The 15,345-nt window shown below is 36.5% G+C and overlaps 1 protein-coding gene across 1 annotated transcript in view; it reads right to left on the bottom strand.

The window, feature by feature from the left end:
• Positions 1 to 15,345, bottom strand: part of EYS (eyes shut homolog) — a 1,412,275-nt gene that overhangs the window by 4,650 nt on the left and 1,392,280 nt on the right. The window contains 1 exon segment of the mRNA XM_057494276.1: positions 4,323 to 4,484. Coding sequence (XP_057350259.1) covers positions 4,323 to 4,484 — 162 coding nt within the window.

Below are 15,345 nucleotides of genomic sequence, written 5' to 3'. Positions count from 1 at the left end.
CTATCATTTCTTTGATCCACACAGAATCTATCAAAGATAGGTCTCTAATCAAACATTAGCATTTGGTTCGTTGTAAACATCTTGATTCTGTTCACTTCTCTCCTCCTACCTTATATTTACTGCCTTCTCTAACTTGAACTACTGATAGAGCCTCCCTACTCCTTTCTTTACCATTGGTTTTCTAATCTACGCTGAAGCTAAAGTGATCTGCTGATAATTATGCTGCCCTTTAATGGCACACTGTTGTTGGGATAAGAACCTAAAATCTTTAACGTATCTATAGAGGCTCTTCAGATCCAGCCTTACCTGGAGAGCATTTTCCCTCATCCTCTCTACCCTAGCAACACTGACCTTGTTAGAGTTTATCCTCTTGTTTCAGAACCTTCGGGCATGTTCTCTTGGAGCCCTCTTACTCCATTCCACCTCATCTAGGTATTTCATACCCATCTTGCAGATCTCAGATCAAAAGCCACTTCCTCATAGAAGTCTTCCTTGATTCTCCAGAGTTGGTTAGGTTTGTACTATTAGTGCTTTAATAGCACTAGGTTTCTCTCCTTCACAGTCTTTATCTCATTTTACAATTGTATAGTCCTGTGTGAACAGAGCTGAACAGTTATGGTCCAGCAGTTGTACAAAGCTGCAATGAGGCATTCAGAGGAAAAGTAAATGCAACTACATGCCTGGGAAAAGAATGTAGCCCTTCAGTGTAAAATTGCAAGAGGGTAGCAAAGGGCTTTACATGACAAACCATGTGGAAATCTTCAAGACAGCATTTCCCCTTGCTGCTAACGTTTCACAAGCAATAAAAATTTCTTTCCTTTTTCTTTCAGGGAACATGCTACTCTTATTTCTTTACTTTTTCTCCTCCTGGAGTACCATGCTTCCTCACCTCCCTCCCACAAAGAGTGTCTTTCTACTCCTCTTTGTGGTCCACACCAGGTTATTCTAGGATGGTTGGAAGACCTAGCAGCACTCCAGTCCTACACCTATTGTTTCCACCTGGGAAAAGTACTTGAGCCCATGCAAAATATGGTTCTCTTGCTTTAATCATTTTCTTTGTAGAGAATTTCTAGTGAATATAATCTATGTCATATCTGTGGTTATTTGGTTAACAGCTGCTTCATCCAATAGTTTGGAAGCTTCATGAGAACAGGGTCTGTGTCTGATTTGGTCCGGCTGTTTATCCCCAGAACGTAGCACAATTAGATGCTCAGTAAATAATTTTTGAATTAAGAAATGTTTTTATATAGTTGTGGGGTGATATGACTCAAGAGTTTTTTTCAAATACTGGTTTTAGACTGAAAGCAAAAAAATCAAAAACATCTTTTTCCTATAATAGTAAATTAAAAAATTTCCCAATAAAAGAAAGAAATTCAGTTTATGCATATTTTTCTAACATGAACAACACTTTAAAGGAGTGAGAAGCAGCATTACAAACTTAGGTTATAGAAGAAAAAGATTGAACCATTTAAATTTTGTATACCACAGGAAACTAAGAACAATGAAGTATGATTGATACTAAGTTTTAAATACGCTGCCTGAATATACTTTGTGGCCTACAAGTGGACACAAACCAGTTCTCTTTCACAGGGTTACGGAAGAAGTTTCTCTTGCTACTGTGTTGTAGAGTGTCTTACATGATACACACACAGTCTTACAGGAAGAGCAACATTTGAATAAAGAGTATCTTAAAAAATGATTAAGAAAGTTGAATATATGATCTATAATATCACTGGTCAAGTTGCCAACCAGAAGAAAGTGAAAAAATAGATTCAGCTGAGAAAATCTTATTTTAACAACAGCTTTGCTGATATGGAAGCTCTGCTCTTTTAACTGTATTAGCTTTTTGTCGTGAACCCGGTATTTTAGTTGACTAGAATATGGTACTGTCGGCATGGATGATGAGTACAGATTGGCATTTAGGTAAGTAAATGCTCAAAAATCCATCAGTGGTAGGCAGTCCTTATAAGAAACTGAGTTCATAAGTGGAACAAGGTCATTAATTAATTCACCTTGGCTCTTCAGTGCCTGTTTAACCAGGTCTCGGGGCCAGCCCTCCCTCCTCTCTGCTACCAGTTCCTCCACCCCATCACTTGTTGCTCCTACCGTGTATTATAGATCAAAGAAACCTTGTACCACCTAACATTTGGGAAGAGACTACAGAAGCAGCATGCTAGGGGAATTTTATATATATGTATATATATATATTTTTTTTTCCTAGAAGAGGAAAGCAAAAGTAATGTTAACTGATTTATCTTTTATTGTTTGTTTGAATATGCTTTAACTTTAAATTGTGGATGACTAGGCTTTTTAAAAACATTTGTGAGGATTATAAAACTACATCAAGATGAAGTCAGTCTATCTGTGATTAATTTGTGCCTAATATAATTTTCATGTATCAAAAAAGTCTTTAAGTTATTAAATAGCAGAAACATAAATAGGTGCCAAAGTCTTATCTCTTTAAAATCTCTCTCCAAAATGTAAAATCAAATAGGATAATTTTCAAATTGTCATTTTGTTTTAAATTTTATATTATTTGAGATTATTAAAATTTAGCCTCTAAAGAGACACAGAACACTTGTTAATTAAGAATTTGTTTTCCACATAAGAAAACCTAATTGGCTGCTGGTATATAAATTTGTGGTCTTTTACGTTGTGAATTAAGTGTTTGGGCATTTCTTACTAACAGCTCCTCTTAGCAGAAAATCATTTAGAAGCCTTGGTTACTGTTTACATCAGACATAGCTTAACGAAGGTACAAAGTACAAGATAGTCACCTATACTTATGCAACCTTAAATGAAACATACTTCAACACTTGATTACACCACTTAATTACTAATATAAATAAGTTAATGCCTTTCATTTGATAACTACCTTTAGGTTAAGAATGTGAAGCTTAGATATTTTAATATTAAAGTTGTTGTGATTTCCTTACATAAGTGTCAAGTGCAGCACCAATCATGACATGAAACTTAAATCTATAGTCATCACTCTAAATAGTGTCTAATGACAGTATCTAGAAGGAAAATCTTTATATCATGAACTGACCTACAATGTCATTTCATAATGTTACAAGATGTGCTCTTGCTCTCTAGTGTGTTAATGTTTACAAGATTTTTATTTTATATGTGTAAACACAAGTATGCAGTATACTAATTTTAAACTAGTACAACATTTTGGCCATTCACCATCCTTAATATCTCTTTATTTTTGTGCCCTTATCAGACCAAGGTTAACCTTGGGTTTTTTTATGAGCAATTTAACTGAAGCTGATTGCTTTTAATATCCCTTGATTTATAAATAGAAAATTGTTTGGGCATGATTCTCTCATTTGGCATTTTCACAAGGAGACTTAAGATAATCATTAATTTAGTACTAAAATATCAACTCTCTGGAGAAGAGATCTCTTCTAAGGCATATTTTGTAGCTCAGTCATATTACTGTTTTTCTTTGAAATGATCTTGAAATTATTTGGTTATGTTTCACCAGCACATTGAGATGGAACCACTTTGGTTTAATTCTCTATTTTCATCATTTAGTAGCATGTTAAGACACCTTTAAAAGAACTACTTAGATTGTGAAAATTGGGGCATCATTTTTTGTTGACTGAGAAACAAAAACATTTAATTATTTCTCAATGTCAAAATTTCATTTTCTGAGAAACAAGATGAAAGAAAAAGCCAAATGTATAATTTATATTTTGCAGAAATGTAAAACATGTAAATATCTTTATAAGTTCTGGAGAAAGATATGAAAACGGGAACCAAAGGTAAAATAATAAAAATTCAAAAACGACTTTCAAACTGGACCACAGTACTTGGATATTTTTATTCCCAAATATTTTATGATAATTCCTCAGGTTTTTACAGTTAAAAAACATTTTTATAAACTTATTTTGGAATATAGATCCTAGGTTTAATATTTAGATGACAGAATAACTTGAAGAAAAATGTGGATGGATTTACTGGAAATATATCAGTCATGTCTTCCTTGCCTTCATCTTTTATATGCATATTTTGTTCCTTTTGATATAGGACTATCATGCATGGTTTCAACCTCTGGATTGTTATAAAGCTGAACATATACCGTAATTGGATTTTGCCAAATTTAATTCTCACATAGGTCTTGCTATTTTATTGACAGTTATATTTAGACATAAACGTATACTTGGAGTGTCAATAAAACATGAAAGTTAATTTTTCACATTTTATAAGTTCAGTTGACAAAAAAAATAAGACTCCATGACACTTTACTTAATAGACTATTAGGAATTCACTAGCATTTTTATTTCTTTTGCAAACAAAGATCCTGCCGACTTTACCTGACTGTGCTTTTAAGTGTTGTGCAACGTAGAATAGGATACCATCTGCAGAAAGAGGACGAAACTGCAACTGAATATGTGTCTTTTTTCGAATATGAAAGGCAGCAAAAGACATCCAGGATAGCTCATGGCTTCTAAAAGACGGATCACTTACAGATAAAGCTAAAACAAACCAAAATAAAAACCTGAGTTCCAGAAAACAGTATTGCTCATCAGTACAATTCACATAATTGTGTTATTTAAGAACTTACCTTATCTTCAAGAGTTGCTCCTAGCCAAATAAATTAAACATTGCTAAGTGTGTTCTAATCCCACTAACTAGACTTTTTGTAATGGGGCCAATTACTGGAAATCCTGCTATGACTTCAGGTAACTTCCTTTGGCTGGTACTATAGTACAAGTCCTCTGTTGTCAAATGCATTATAAAGAGATACCAGATGCATAGATTCTGAGAATGTCTTACTTTTATCTCAAGAATGTGAGATTCTTGGGGCTGTCTTACATTAATCTTTCAAAAAGATTCAAATAATGAAGGATAGAAGTCATCACTGAATTATTTGGTTTCTGTATTTATGTAAAATACAGAGGATCATCAAGTCAAGGTACATTTTGAGTGATTATATAAATGGAAATGGCAGTTTATTTGACAATACTTTAGGTTCATATCGTCAGAAAGTGTTAATGCTTGGGTTTGACTTGATGTTAAACATGAGAAAATTTATTATGAATTGAAGTAGGATCATAATGATTTGTAGTCCCTCAGGTAGTACTTGTTTCTTCCAGATGGGACTTAATGAGAGGAAGAAGGAGAGTTCTTAGCATTTGGTGGTTTTTATCTCTATGGAATCTATGTTCCTTCTTTGTTCCTCATTTTATAATATGACAGGGCTTCTTAGAGTGTATATGCTTGTTCACCATGTCTTTGAGCCATTTATCTAGTTGTTACACATTTTTCTCCCTTTGGCTGGGGCTTATACTAAGTTGTCTTTCACTTTTAGATTGATAGACAACTGATAGGTATTTATCCAAGAGGTGTTAGCATTTGTTGACTTTATTTAAAGTAACTATATCATTCATTTTGACTTACTGCAGCACAGAATCATGGAAGTTAGAGTCAGGGTATGGTTGCTAAGAATGTAGGGTCCTATGTCTCATTCCTGGATGGTCTGATTTTTAAAGCTGAGAGGGGGTCTAGGAAGTACATTTTAATAAACACCAAAGAGTTGCTGACGTGGGTGTTACCTGGACCATATTTTCATAAGCACTGAGTTATTCTAAATTCATAAAGTTCAAGAATACAGGGATGGTTCAAAAGGTAAGTGTCCTTTTGAAATTATTTTTGTAGGTATTATTAAAGTAATATTCATTATAAGATGTAATTTTCATCTCATTTGATTAAATGCCAAGGAATGCAGTTGCTGGATTGCTGGTAAGAATATATTTAGTTTTGTAAAATATTGCCCACTGTCTTCCATTTTGCATTCCCACCAGCAGTGAATGAGAGCACTTGTTGCCTTATACCCCTGCCAGTAATTTGGTTTTGTCAGTGTTTTGGATTTTAGCTGTCTTAATGGTTGTGTAATGGTATCTTGTTGTAATTTGCATTCCTTGAAGACATGATGCTGAACTTCTTCATATGCTTATTTTCCATCAGTATAACTTCTTTGGTGAGGTGTATGTTCAAAATCTTAGTGCATTTTTAAATTGGGTATTTCATTTTCTTATTGATGAGTTTTAAGAGTTCTTTGTGTATTTTGGAGTAACAGTCCTCTATGAGACATCTTTGGCAAATCTTCTCTCCAAGTCTGTGGCTTGTCTTATTCTTTGGAGAATGTGTCCTTTGCGGAGCAGAAGGTTTTTCATATTAATGAAGTCCAACTTAATTCTTTCTTTCATGGATTGTGTCTTTGGTGTTGTATCTAAAAAGTCATCACCAAACTCAAGGTCATTTAGATTTCCTCCTATTTCATATTTTAGGTGTTTTATAGTTTTGTATTTTACATTTATATCTGTGATCCATTTTGACTTAATTTTTGAGAAGAGGATAATATCTGTGTCTAAATTATTACTATTTTTTTGCATGTGGACATCCAGTTCTTTCAGCACCATTTGTTTAAAAGACTTTTTCTTTCATTGTATTGCCTCTGCTTTTTTGTCAAAGATCAACTGATATATTTGTGTGGGCTTAATGTTTTATAGAATGGATCTAGGATGATTTTCTTAGTTCCTTCACTGGAGGACATCTAAGGCTATTTCTAATCATGTGCCATTTCTCCTTGTTTCCCATTCCATCTCCGGCTGCATGTGCCTCTGTTTTCTGAATTTTATAATTCTCCAGTGCTTCCTAGTGCTTTTTTTCCTTCTCCCACTCCACTTTGGTGCATTTCTTTCTATTGATGATCTCTCATCTAGTTCATGATCTCAAAAATGATGACTCCTTGAAAATTCATCTTTGTCTAAACCTGTTCTCTGAGCTTCAATTTCATAGAGCCATCTTTCTTGTGGATACGTTGTCTTGAATATCTCAGTCATATCAAGCAATATGTTTGAAATTGTATTGCTCAGAGATATTTCCCCCCCAGCCGTCTTCAGATCAGTAAGTGGACCCACCATTCATTCAGGGCTCCATTTGGAGAATTGGTATTCACCCTCTCCAACATTTCCTCTAACTTTTCCAGTGTAAGTGCATCAGCAGATCTTCTAGATTCTGTATTCCAGATATTAAGATGGGCCTTGCTTTTTTTGTTCTCAAAATACCTTGCTTGAAGTATGTACATAGTCTCACTTCTCTCAATGGTTGAAATCCTTAAAACTCAAAGCTATATATTCAAGAATTTCAGTGTCTATGTTCTTAGGAAAAGAATGGATGTATTTTAATAGATAAAACAGGTGAAGGTGTATTTTTAATGATTGTACTTTTTGAAACAATGCATAGGTAGTTGATACCTTTTATTCCTATTTATGATTTTATACGTTAAATTTTTACAGCTTAAGCAGAGTATTGAAAGTTCTGATGCCTTTTACATGTAAGTGGATCTGCCTGTGGAGACAGGTAGAAGGTACAAATAGGACTTCAAAAAACTCTGATTCACTAAGGAATACCTATCATCGCTGAATTAGGTGCAGAACTTTTCCTCTGTTCACTTTGAGGTAGAATTTTGGAAGAGTCCAAGTTTTCCAGTGACTCATGCCAAGTTGTTCTGACAGTGTAACATCCTTAGGGAGCTACTAATCAATGTAGGTTAATTAAGAAGAAAACACTAACACCTTTCTTCTTGGATAACTGATCTACTGGGTTTTGGCCAATAACTTAGGGCTGATCAGGGTGAGGGGCAGTTTCAGAAAGGGAAGTTTTCTGAGAGGACTAAGAGATAGTAACTCAGATGACTTCCAAATTACACAAACTTGGCTCTTATGACCATCACTTATATGACCTTGTTTATTATATACAGGACTCCAGAGAAATTACTAGTATTTATATTTACCATTGTTTAACAGCTGTGGGGTAGGCTGGTAACAGGCCAGTGCAGTCTGGTGGAAAGGAAGGTAGAAAAGGCTGATCAGTCAGGTGGAAACACTTGGATTGTAATGATGTACCATTTGACTTAGGGAATCCTTAGATTTCTAAAACAAGGAAAATTTTAGTTTTATGAGAAACTGCCGAACTATTTTCTAGAGTGGCTGTATCATCTTTAATTCTAACCAGCAACATGTGAGAGATTAGTTTCTCCACATACTCACCAGCACTTGGTATTGTCACTATTATTTTTAGTTTTTCCTTAATGGATATATCACTGTCCTTAAACTATTTTAAGACTTTTGGGTATACCTGTTCTCAGCTTTAAGGCCTCAGCTGGATCTCTTTAGACAACTAGAATTCTAAGTCCATTGTGATATTTCATTGCACAATGATTCAAATAACCTCTGACTTAATATACACTAAGATCTACCAGGAAGTAATTAGGATGTTAATCAGAAGTCAAATACAGTTCAGCAGGAGTATTAGCTTGAACTTAAGATACATCTTCTGATGGGTTTCATATTTGTTGGGCATATCTTGTGGAATGGTGGAGTGTCTGCCTGAAATCTATTTGTATAAGAGACTGAGAAGTTTCTCCTTGTCTCAAAGAAGAGTCCAACAGACCAGTTTGCCTAGAAACAGCCTTCAGATTGTCAGTTGGAGGAGCAGCACAGATTTGTGGCTGGATATTTGCCAATTGGATTGGTCTGCTGGTTTTATGTCCACTTTTTGCCCAAGTTATATATACCCAAATTCAGCATGGGAAAGTGGTGGAGGCTGCAAATAAAAAAAGTTGTCATTTTTGCAAAGGATTCTTGAAGACATTGAGATTTAAAGAAATATATTGATTGAGCACTCTTGAAACCAAGTACCATATAAAGCGGAAGAGATGTCCCCATACTTCTGCAAAGGAATGACAGCTGAGCTCTAGCACCTGGCTGTCTCTAGCAGGACGGTCGTCTGGAGCAGAACCACAGGGCTGCAGTTAGAGGCAGCAGGAGTGGGGAGGTGGTATGAACATCTGTAGGCAGTAGGAGGCAGCATCCTTTGTTATGTCATCATTTTCTCATTTTAAGTTCTGAAAATGGTTAAGTGTTCTCAAGTAGCAGATACCAGAGTGAAATATGAAAATATCTGGGCTACAGATACATCTCAGCAGTTTCTCTTTTCTTTTTCACTGTAGTATATTTTTTATTGTATGCTAATCTATTGTAGCTTTTTTAGGTTCAAGCATACTTGAATTTTCAATTCATCAGTTGAGCTGTGTTAGAGTTACAACGGTACTGGGCAATATGTCATCACTTTTTTATACCAAGTGCAGTTTTAAAATGGAAAGGCCAGTGTTTCTTGCTTTGTCTTTTTGTTCTAGGGGGAGTGAGGGATGAGTGGGTTACACGTTGTTACACAGAATGTGCTACTGTGGAAGGACCTTTTCCTCCGTCCGTGTTCCTCCCCTCACAGCCACTGATCAGGCTCCAGCAGTATTAGCTTCTCAAATCTGGGGACCCAAATGTACCCATTTGTAGTGCCCTGTCACAGCACTCTTGACTGTCTTCTGTAGGTTTTAGTGCTTTATGCTCATACCAGTCAGAAGGATTGCTCTAAAATAAATCCAATAGTTGACTTCAGTTTTCAGCAGCATGGTAGACTAGAAAACAACTAGGAATGTTGGATGAATTGTTCTAAAACATCTTGTTAAATAAAGTGATGATCTGGCAAGAAAGAAAGAATATTCAGAGGCCAAAAAATAAATATGATAAAGCCAGGTTTTGCCTTGAGTATATTTGCCAAACCCATTAAACCCAAGCTTCAGGTTTCAGTTCCTCAGGGAACAAACATTATAAATTAAATAGAGACTTAATTAAGATGCTGCAGATACTAAAAAGATAGGTAGTAATGGATTTTATAGCAATGAATTGGAAGATTTAAGATAAGTCATCAAGTATATCTAGAAGAATTAAAGCAATTGAACCAGTTACTAAAATTTTCCCACAAAGACACAGTAGGCCAGGATGATTATATTAGGTAGTTACATAAGTTATTTGAAGAAAAATAATTCTCAACTTAATACAAACCCTTCCAAATATATAATACTCCCCAATTAATATTTTGAGTATAGCATAAGCTTGATATAAATCCCTGTGAAGGACAATATGGGAAAATTACAGAGCAGTCTCACCTGTACACAGAATAGGGTCAAACAGAATCCAACTTCATGTGTAAAAAAGATAATATGTCATAACCTAGTTGAATTTATCTCAGAGTTGCAAGTTTAGTTTATCATTAGGGAGTTAAAAATCAGCATAATAGACCACAATAAAAGAAAAAAATTTCAGTTGATGCAGGAGGAGTATTTGATAAAATTCAATATCTGTTAATGATGAAAATTCTTAGCAAATTAGGGCTAGAATTTTGTTTCCCAATAAAAGTAGTTTACCAAATGCCTATAGCAAACATCATAATACTAAAATGTTAAAAGCATTAAGACCAACAACAAGAAGTGCCCACAATTACCACTTTTATTCAGGATTATATAGGGCTTCAGTCATTGCCAAAAGGCAAGAAAAAGAATATGCATAAGGATTGGAAAGGAAGAAAATTCTTAGCTGATATGATTGTTTATAGAAAAAAAGGAATCCTCAGATAAAATATCAGAAGATTTAAAACTTACTGTATATAAAAAGCTATCCATATCAGTGAAAAAAATGTAATAAACGTTTAAATCTCATAAAATTTTTGTAAGATCTTATAGGAGAAAATTGTAAAATCTCATGGAGAGGTGGAGGAGCCAATATGGTGGCATGAGGAGGGCAGCGGAAATCTCCTCCCAAAACCGTACATATTTTTGAAAAAAGAACAAATACAACTATTCCTAAGAGACCAGAGGATACAGTACAACAGCCAGGCTACATCTACATCTGCGAGAACTCGGCATCTCACGAAGGGTTAAGATACAAACCGCAACCTGGTGGGACCTGAGCGCTCCCCTCAACTCTGCTCCCCGGGCAGAAGGAAAGGAGTCAGAGCAGGGAGGGAGTAGAAGCCCAGGACTGCTAAACAACCAGCCCTAGTAATCCACACCGGGAGTGCAGACACAACGTTGCATGTTGTGCTGGATATTAGGGAAATGGAAAAGTAAAATCTGCCAGCGGGTCCCCAAAGCCTGCTCCCCTGGGACAAAAAAAAAGCGAGTGCTTTTTGAAAGTCTTAAAAGGAACGGGCACCTCACAGCTGGACAGAATCATCCCGGCACATTCAGCCCAGCAGGCTGGGAATCCTGAGGAACTTCAGGCACCCAAGCCCCCTGGGTGGCAATGCAGCTGTGAAGCCCCTCAAGGTGATAAGCCACCTGCCATTTGTTCCCCCGGCTGGTGCGGCCCCACCATAGCAGCTGAGCAGCCGGAGAGCGGCCCTGCTCACAGCAACCGCACAGAGTCTCCTCCTGGCATGCAGCTACAAAGGCCAGACCCAGAGGCCACCGCTGGTGCGCAGCTGCCCGGAGCAGGCAGAAGAAGCCGGGGCAAGGCACCAAGGGGTGCCATTGTCACAGGAGAGCACACCTGGTGTGCTTGTCTCTCCCCAAAGGGCTCTGGGCTGCCATGCCCACAGCAGCTCGGGATTAACCCAGACACTGCACTCGGTATGTGATAACCGACACAGGCAGCGGGGAAGGGCAAGGTGACCAGCAAGCAGGAAGGGACTTTGTTCTCCCAGCTGATACATGTGCCACCTACCTGCGACTACCTCTATCTCCATGAAAAGGCAGAAGAGTTTGGTCCAGTCCAGAATTACCCAGACAACCCCTGAGAGAAGGCCTGGGGAGATAGATATAACTAATCTTCCTGAAAAAGAATTCAAAATAAAGGTCCTAACCATGCTGATGGACCTGCAGAGAAATATGCAAGAGCTAAGTGATCAAGTCAGGAGGGAGAATACAGAAATAAAGCAATCTCTGGAAGGACTTAAGAGCAGACTGGATGAGGTGCAAGAAACCATTAATGGAATAGAAATCAGAGAACAGGAATACAGAGAAGCTAGGCAGAGAGAGATAAAAGGATCTCCAGGAATGAAAGAATATTAAGAGAACTGTGTGACCAATCCTAACGGAAAAAATATTTGCATTACAGGGGCACCAGAAGAAGAAGAGAGAGAGAAAGGGATAGAAAGTTTCTTTGAAGAAATAATTGCTGAAAACTTCCCCAAACTGGGGGAGGAAATAGTCTCTCAGACTATGGAAGCCCACAGATCTCCCAACACAAGGGACCGAAAGAGGACAACAACAAGACATAGAATAATTAAAATGGCAAAGATCAAAGACAAAGAGTATTAAAGGCAGCCAGAAAGAGAAAAAAGGTCACCTACAAATGAAAACCCATCAGGCTATCATTAGACTTCTCAACAGAAACCTTACAGGCCAGAGAATATGGAATGATATATTTAATGCAATGAAACAGAAAGGCCTTGAACCAAGAATAATGTATCCAGCATGATTATCATTTAAATATGAAGGAGGTATTAATTCCCAGACAAGCAAAAGTTGAGGGAATTTGCCTCACACAAACCACCTCTATGATATTTTAAAGGGACTGCTCTCGATGGGAGCACTCCTAAGGCTAAATAGATGTCACCAGAGAAAATAAAATCATAGCAAAGAAAGCAGACCAACCAAATACTAACTAAAGGCAAAAAATATAATCAACTATTCACAAAAGCAGTCAAAGAAACACAAGAGTACAGAATAAAACACCTAACATATAAAGAATGGAGGAGGAGGAATAAAAAGGGAGAGAAATAATCATCAGACTGAGTTTATAATAGCTTAATAAGTGAGGTAAGTTAGATGGTTAGAAGGTAAAGAAGCTACCCTTGAACCTTTGGTAACCACGAATCTAAAGCCTGCAATGGAAATAAGTACATATCTTTCAATAATCACCCTAAATGTAAATGGACTGAATGCACCAATTAAAAGACACAGAGTAATAGAATGGATAAAAAAGCAAGACCCATCTATATGCTGCTTACAAGAGACTCACCTTAAACCCAAAGACATACACAGACTAAAAGTCAAGGGATAGAAAAAGATTTTTCATGTAAACAATAGGGAGAAAAAAGCAGATGTTGCAGTACTTGTATCAGACAAAATAGACTTCAAAACAAAGAAAGTAACGAGATAAAGAAGGACATTACATAATGAAAAAAGGGTCAGTCCAACAAGAGGATATAGCCATTATAAATATATATGCACCCAATACAGGAGCACCAACATATGTGAAACAAATACTAGCAGAATTAAAGAAGGAAATAGAATGCAATGCATTCATTCTAGGAGACTTCAACACACCATTCACTCCAAAGGACAGATCCACCAGACAGAAAATAAGTAAGGACACAGAGGCACTGAACAACACACTAGAACAGATGGACCTAATAGACATCTACAGAACTCTACACCCAAAAGCAGAAGGAAAGACATTCTTCTCAAGTGCACATGGAACATTTTCCAGAATAGACCACATACTAGGCCACAAAAAGGGCCTCAGTAAATTCCAAAAGATTGAAATCCTACCAACCAACTTCTCAGACCACAAAGGTATGAAACTAGAAATAAATTGTACAAAGAAAACAAAAAGACTCACAAACACATGGAGGCTTAACAACATGCTCTTAAATACTCAATGGATCAATGACCAAATTAAAATGGTGATCAAGCAATATATGGAGACAAATGACAACAACAACAACACAAAGCCCCAACTTCTGTGGGACACAGTGAAGGCTGTTCTAAGAGGAAAGTATATAGCAATCCAGGCCTATTTAAAGAAGGAAGAACAATCCCAAATGAATAGTCTAAAGTCACAATTATTGAAACTGGAAAAATAACAAATGAGGCCCAAAGTTGTCAGAAGGAGGGACATAATAAAGATCAGAGAAGAAATAAATAAAATTGAGAAGAATAAAACAATAGAAAAAATAAATGAAACCAAGAGCTTCTTCTTTGAGAAAACAAACAAAATAGATAAACCCCTAGCCAGACTTATTAAGAGAAAAAGAGAATCTACACACATCAACAGAATCAGAAATGGGAAAGGAAAAATCACGACAGACCCCACAGAAATACAAAGAAGTATTAGAGAATACTATGAGAACCTATATGCTAACAAGCTGGAAAACCTAGAAGAAACGGACAACTTCTTAGAAAAATACAACCTTCCAAGACTGACCCAGAAAGAAACAGAAAATCTAAACAGACCAATTACCAGCAATGAAATTGAATCAGTAATAAAAAAAACTACCCAAGAACAAAACCCCCGGGCCAGATGGATTCACCACTGAATTTTATCAGACATATAGAGAAGACATAATACCCATTCTCCTTAAAGTTTTCCAAAAAATAGAAGGAAGGAATACTTCCAAACTCATTCTATGAAGCCAGCATCATTCTAATACCAAAACCAGGCAAAGACCCCACTAAAAAAGAAAATTACAGACCAATATCCCTGATGAACATAGATACAAAAATACTCAACAAAATATTAGCAAACCAAATTCAAAAATATATTAAGAGGGTCAGATACCATGATCAAGTGGGATTCATCTCAGGGATGCAAGGATGGTACAACATTCGAAAATCCATCAACATCATCTACCACATAAACAAAATGAAGGACAAAAACCACATGATCATCTCCATAGACGCTGAAAAAGCATTCAAGAAAATTCAACATCCATTAATGGTAAAAACTCTCAACAAAATGGGTAAAGAGGGCAACTACCTCAATCTAATAAAGGCCATATATGACAAACCCACAGCCAACATCATACTTAACAGCAAGAAGCTGAAAGCTTTTCACCTAAGATCGGGAACAAGACAGGGATGCCCACTCTTCCCTCTGTTATCAACATAGTACTGGAGGTCCTAGCCACAGCAATCAGACAAAACAAAGAAATACAAGGCATCCAGATTGGTAAAAAAGTCAAACTGTCACTATTTGCAGATGACATGATATTGTACATAAAAAACCCTAAAGACTCCACTCCAAAACTACTAGAACTAATATGTGAATTCAGCAAATACGCAGGATACAAAATTAATAGACAGAAATCTGTTGCATTCCTTTACACTAACAATGAACTAGCAGAAAGAGAAATCAGGAAAACAATTCCATTCATGATTACATCAAAAAGAATAAAATACCTAGGAATAAACCTAACCAAGGAAGTGAAAGACCTATACCCTGAAAACTACAAGACACTCTTCAGAGAAATTCTAGAGGACACTAAGAAATGGAAACTCATCCCATGCTCTTGGCTAGGAAGAATTAATATTGTCAAAATGGCCATCCTGCCTAAAGCAATCTACAGATTCAATGCAATCCCTATCAAAATACCAACAGCATTCTTCACCGAACTGGAACAAATATTTTCAAAATTCATATGGAACCACAAAAGACCCCGAATAGCCAAAGCAGTCCTGAGAAGGAAGAATAAAGTGGGCGGGATCTC

The sequence above is a fragment of the Manis pentadactyla genome, chromosome 16, assembly GCF_030020395.1.
Source record: "Manis pentadactyla isolate mManPen7 chromosome 16, mManPen7.hap1, whole genome shotgun sequence".
Taxonomy (NCBI): domain Eukaryota; kingdom Metazoa; phylum Chordata; class Mammalia; order Pholidota; family Manidae; genus Manis; species Manis pentadactyla.
This window is presented reverse-complemented; position numbering and strand designations above follow the sequence as displayed.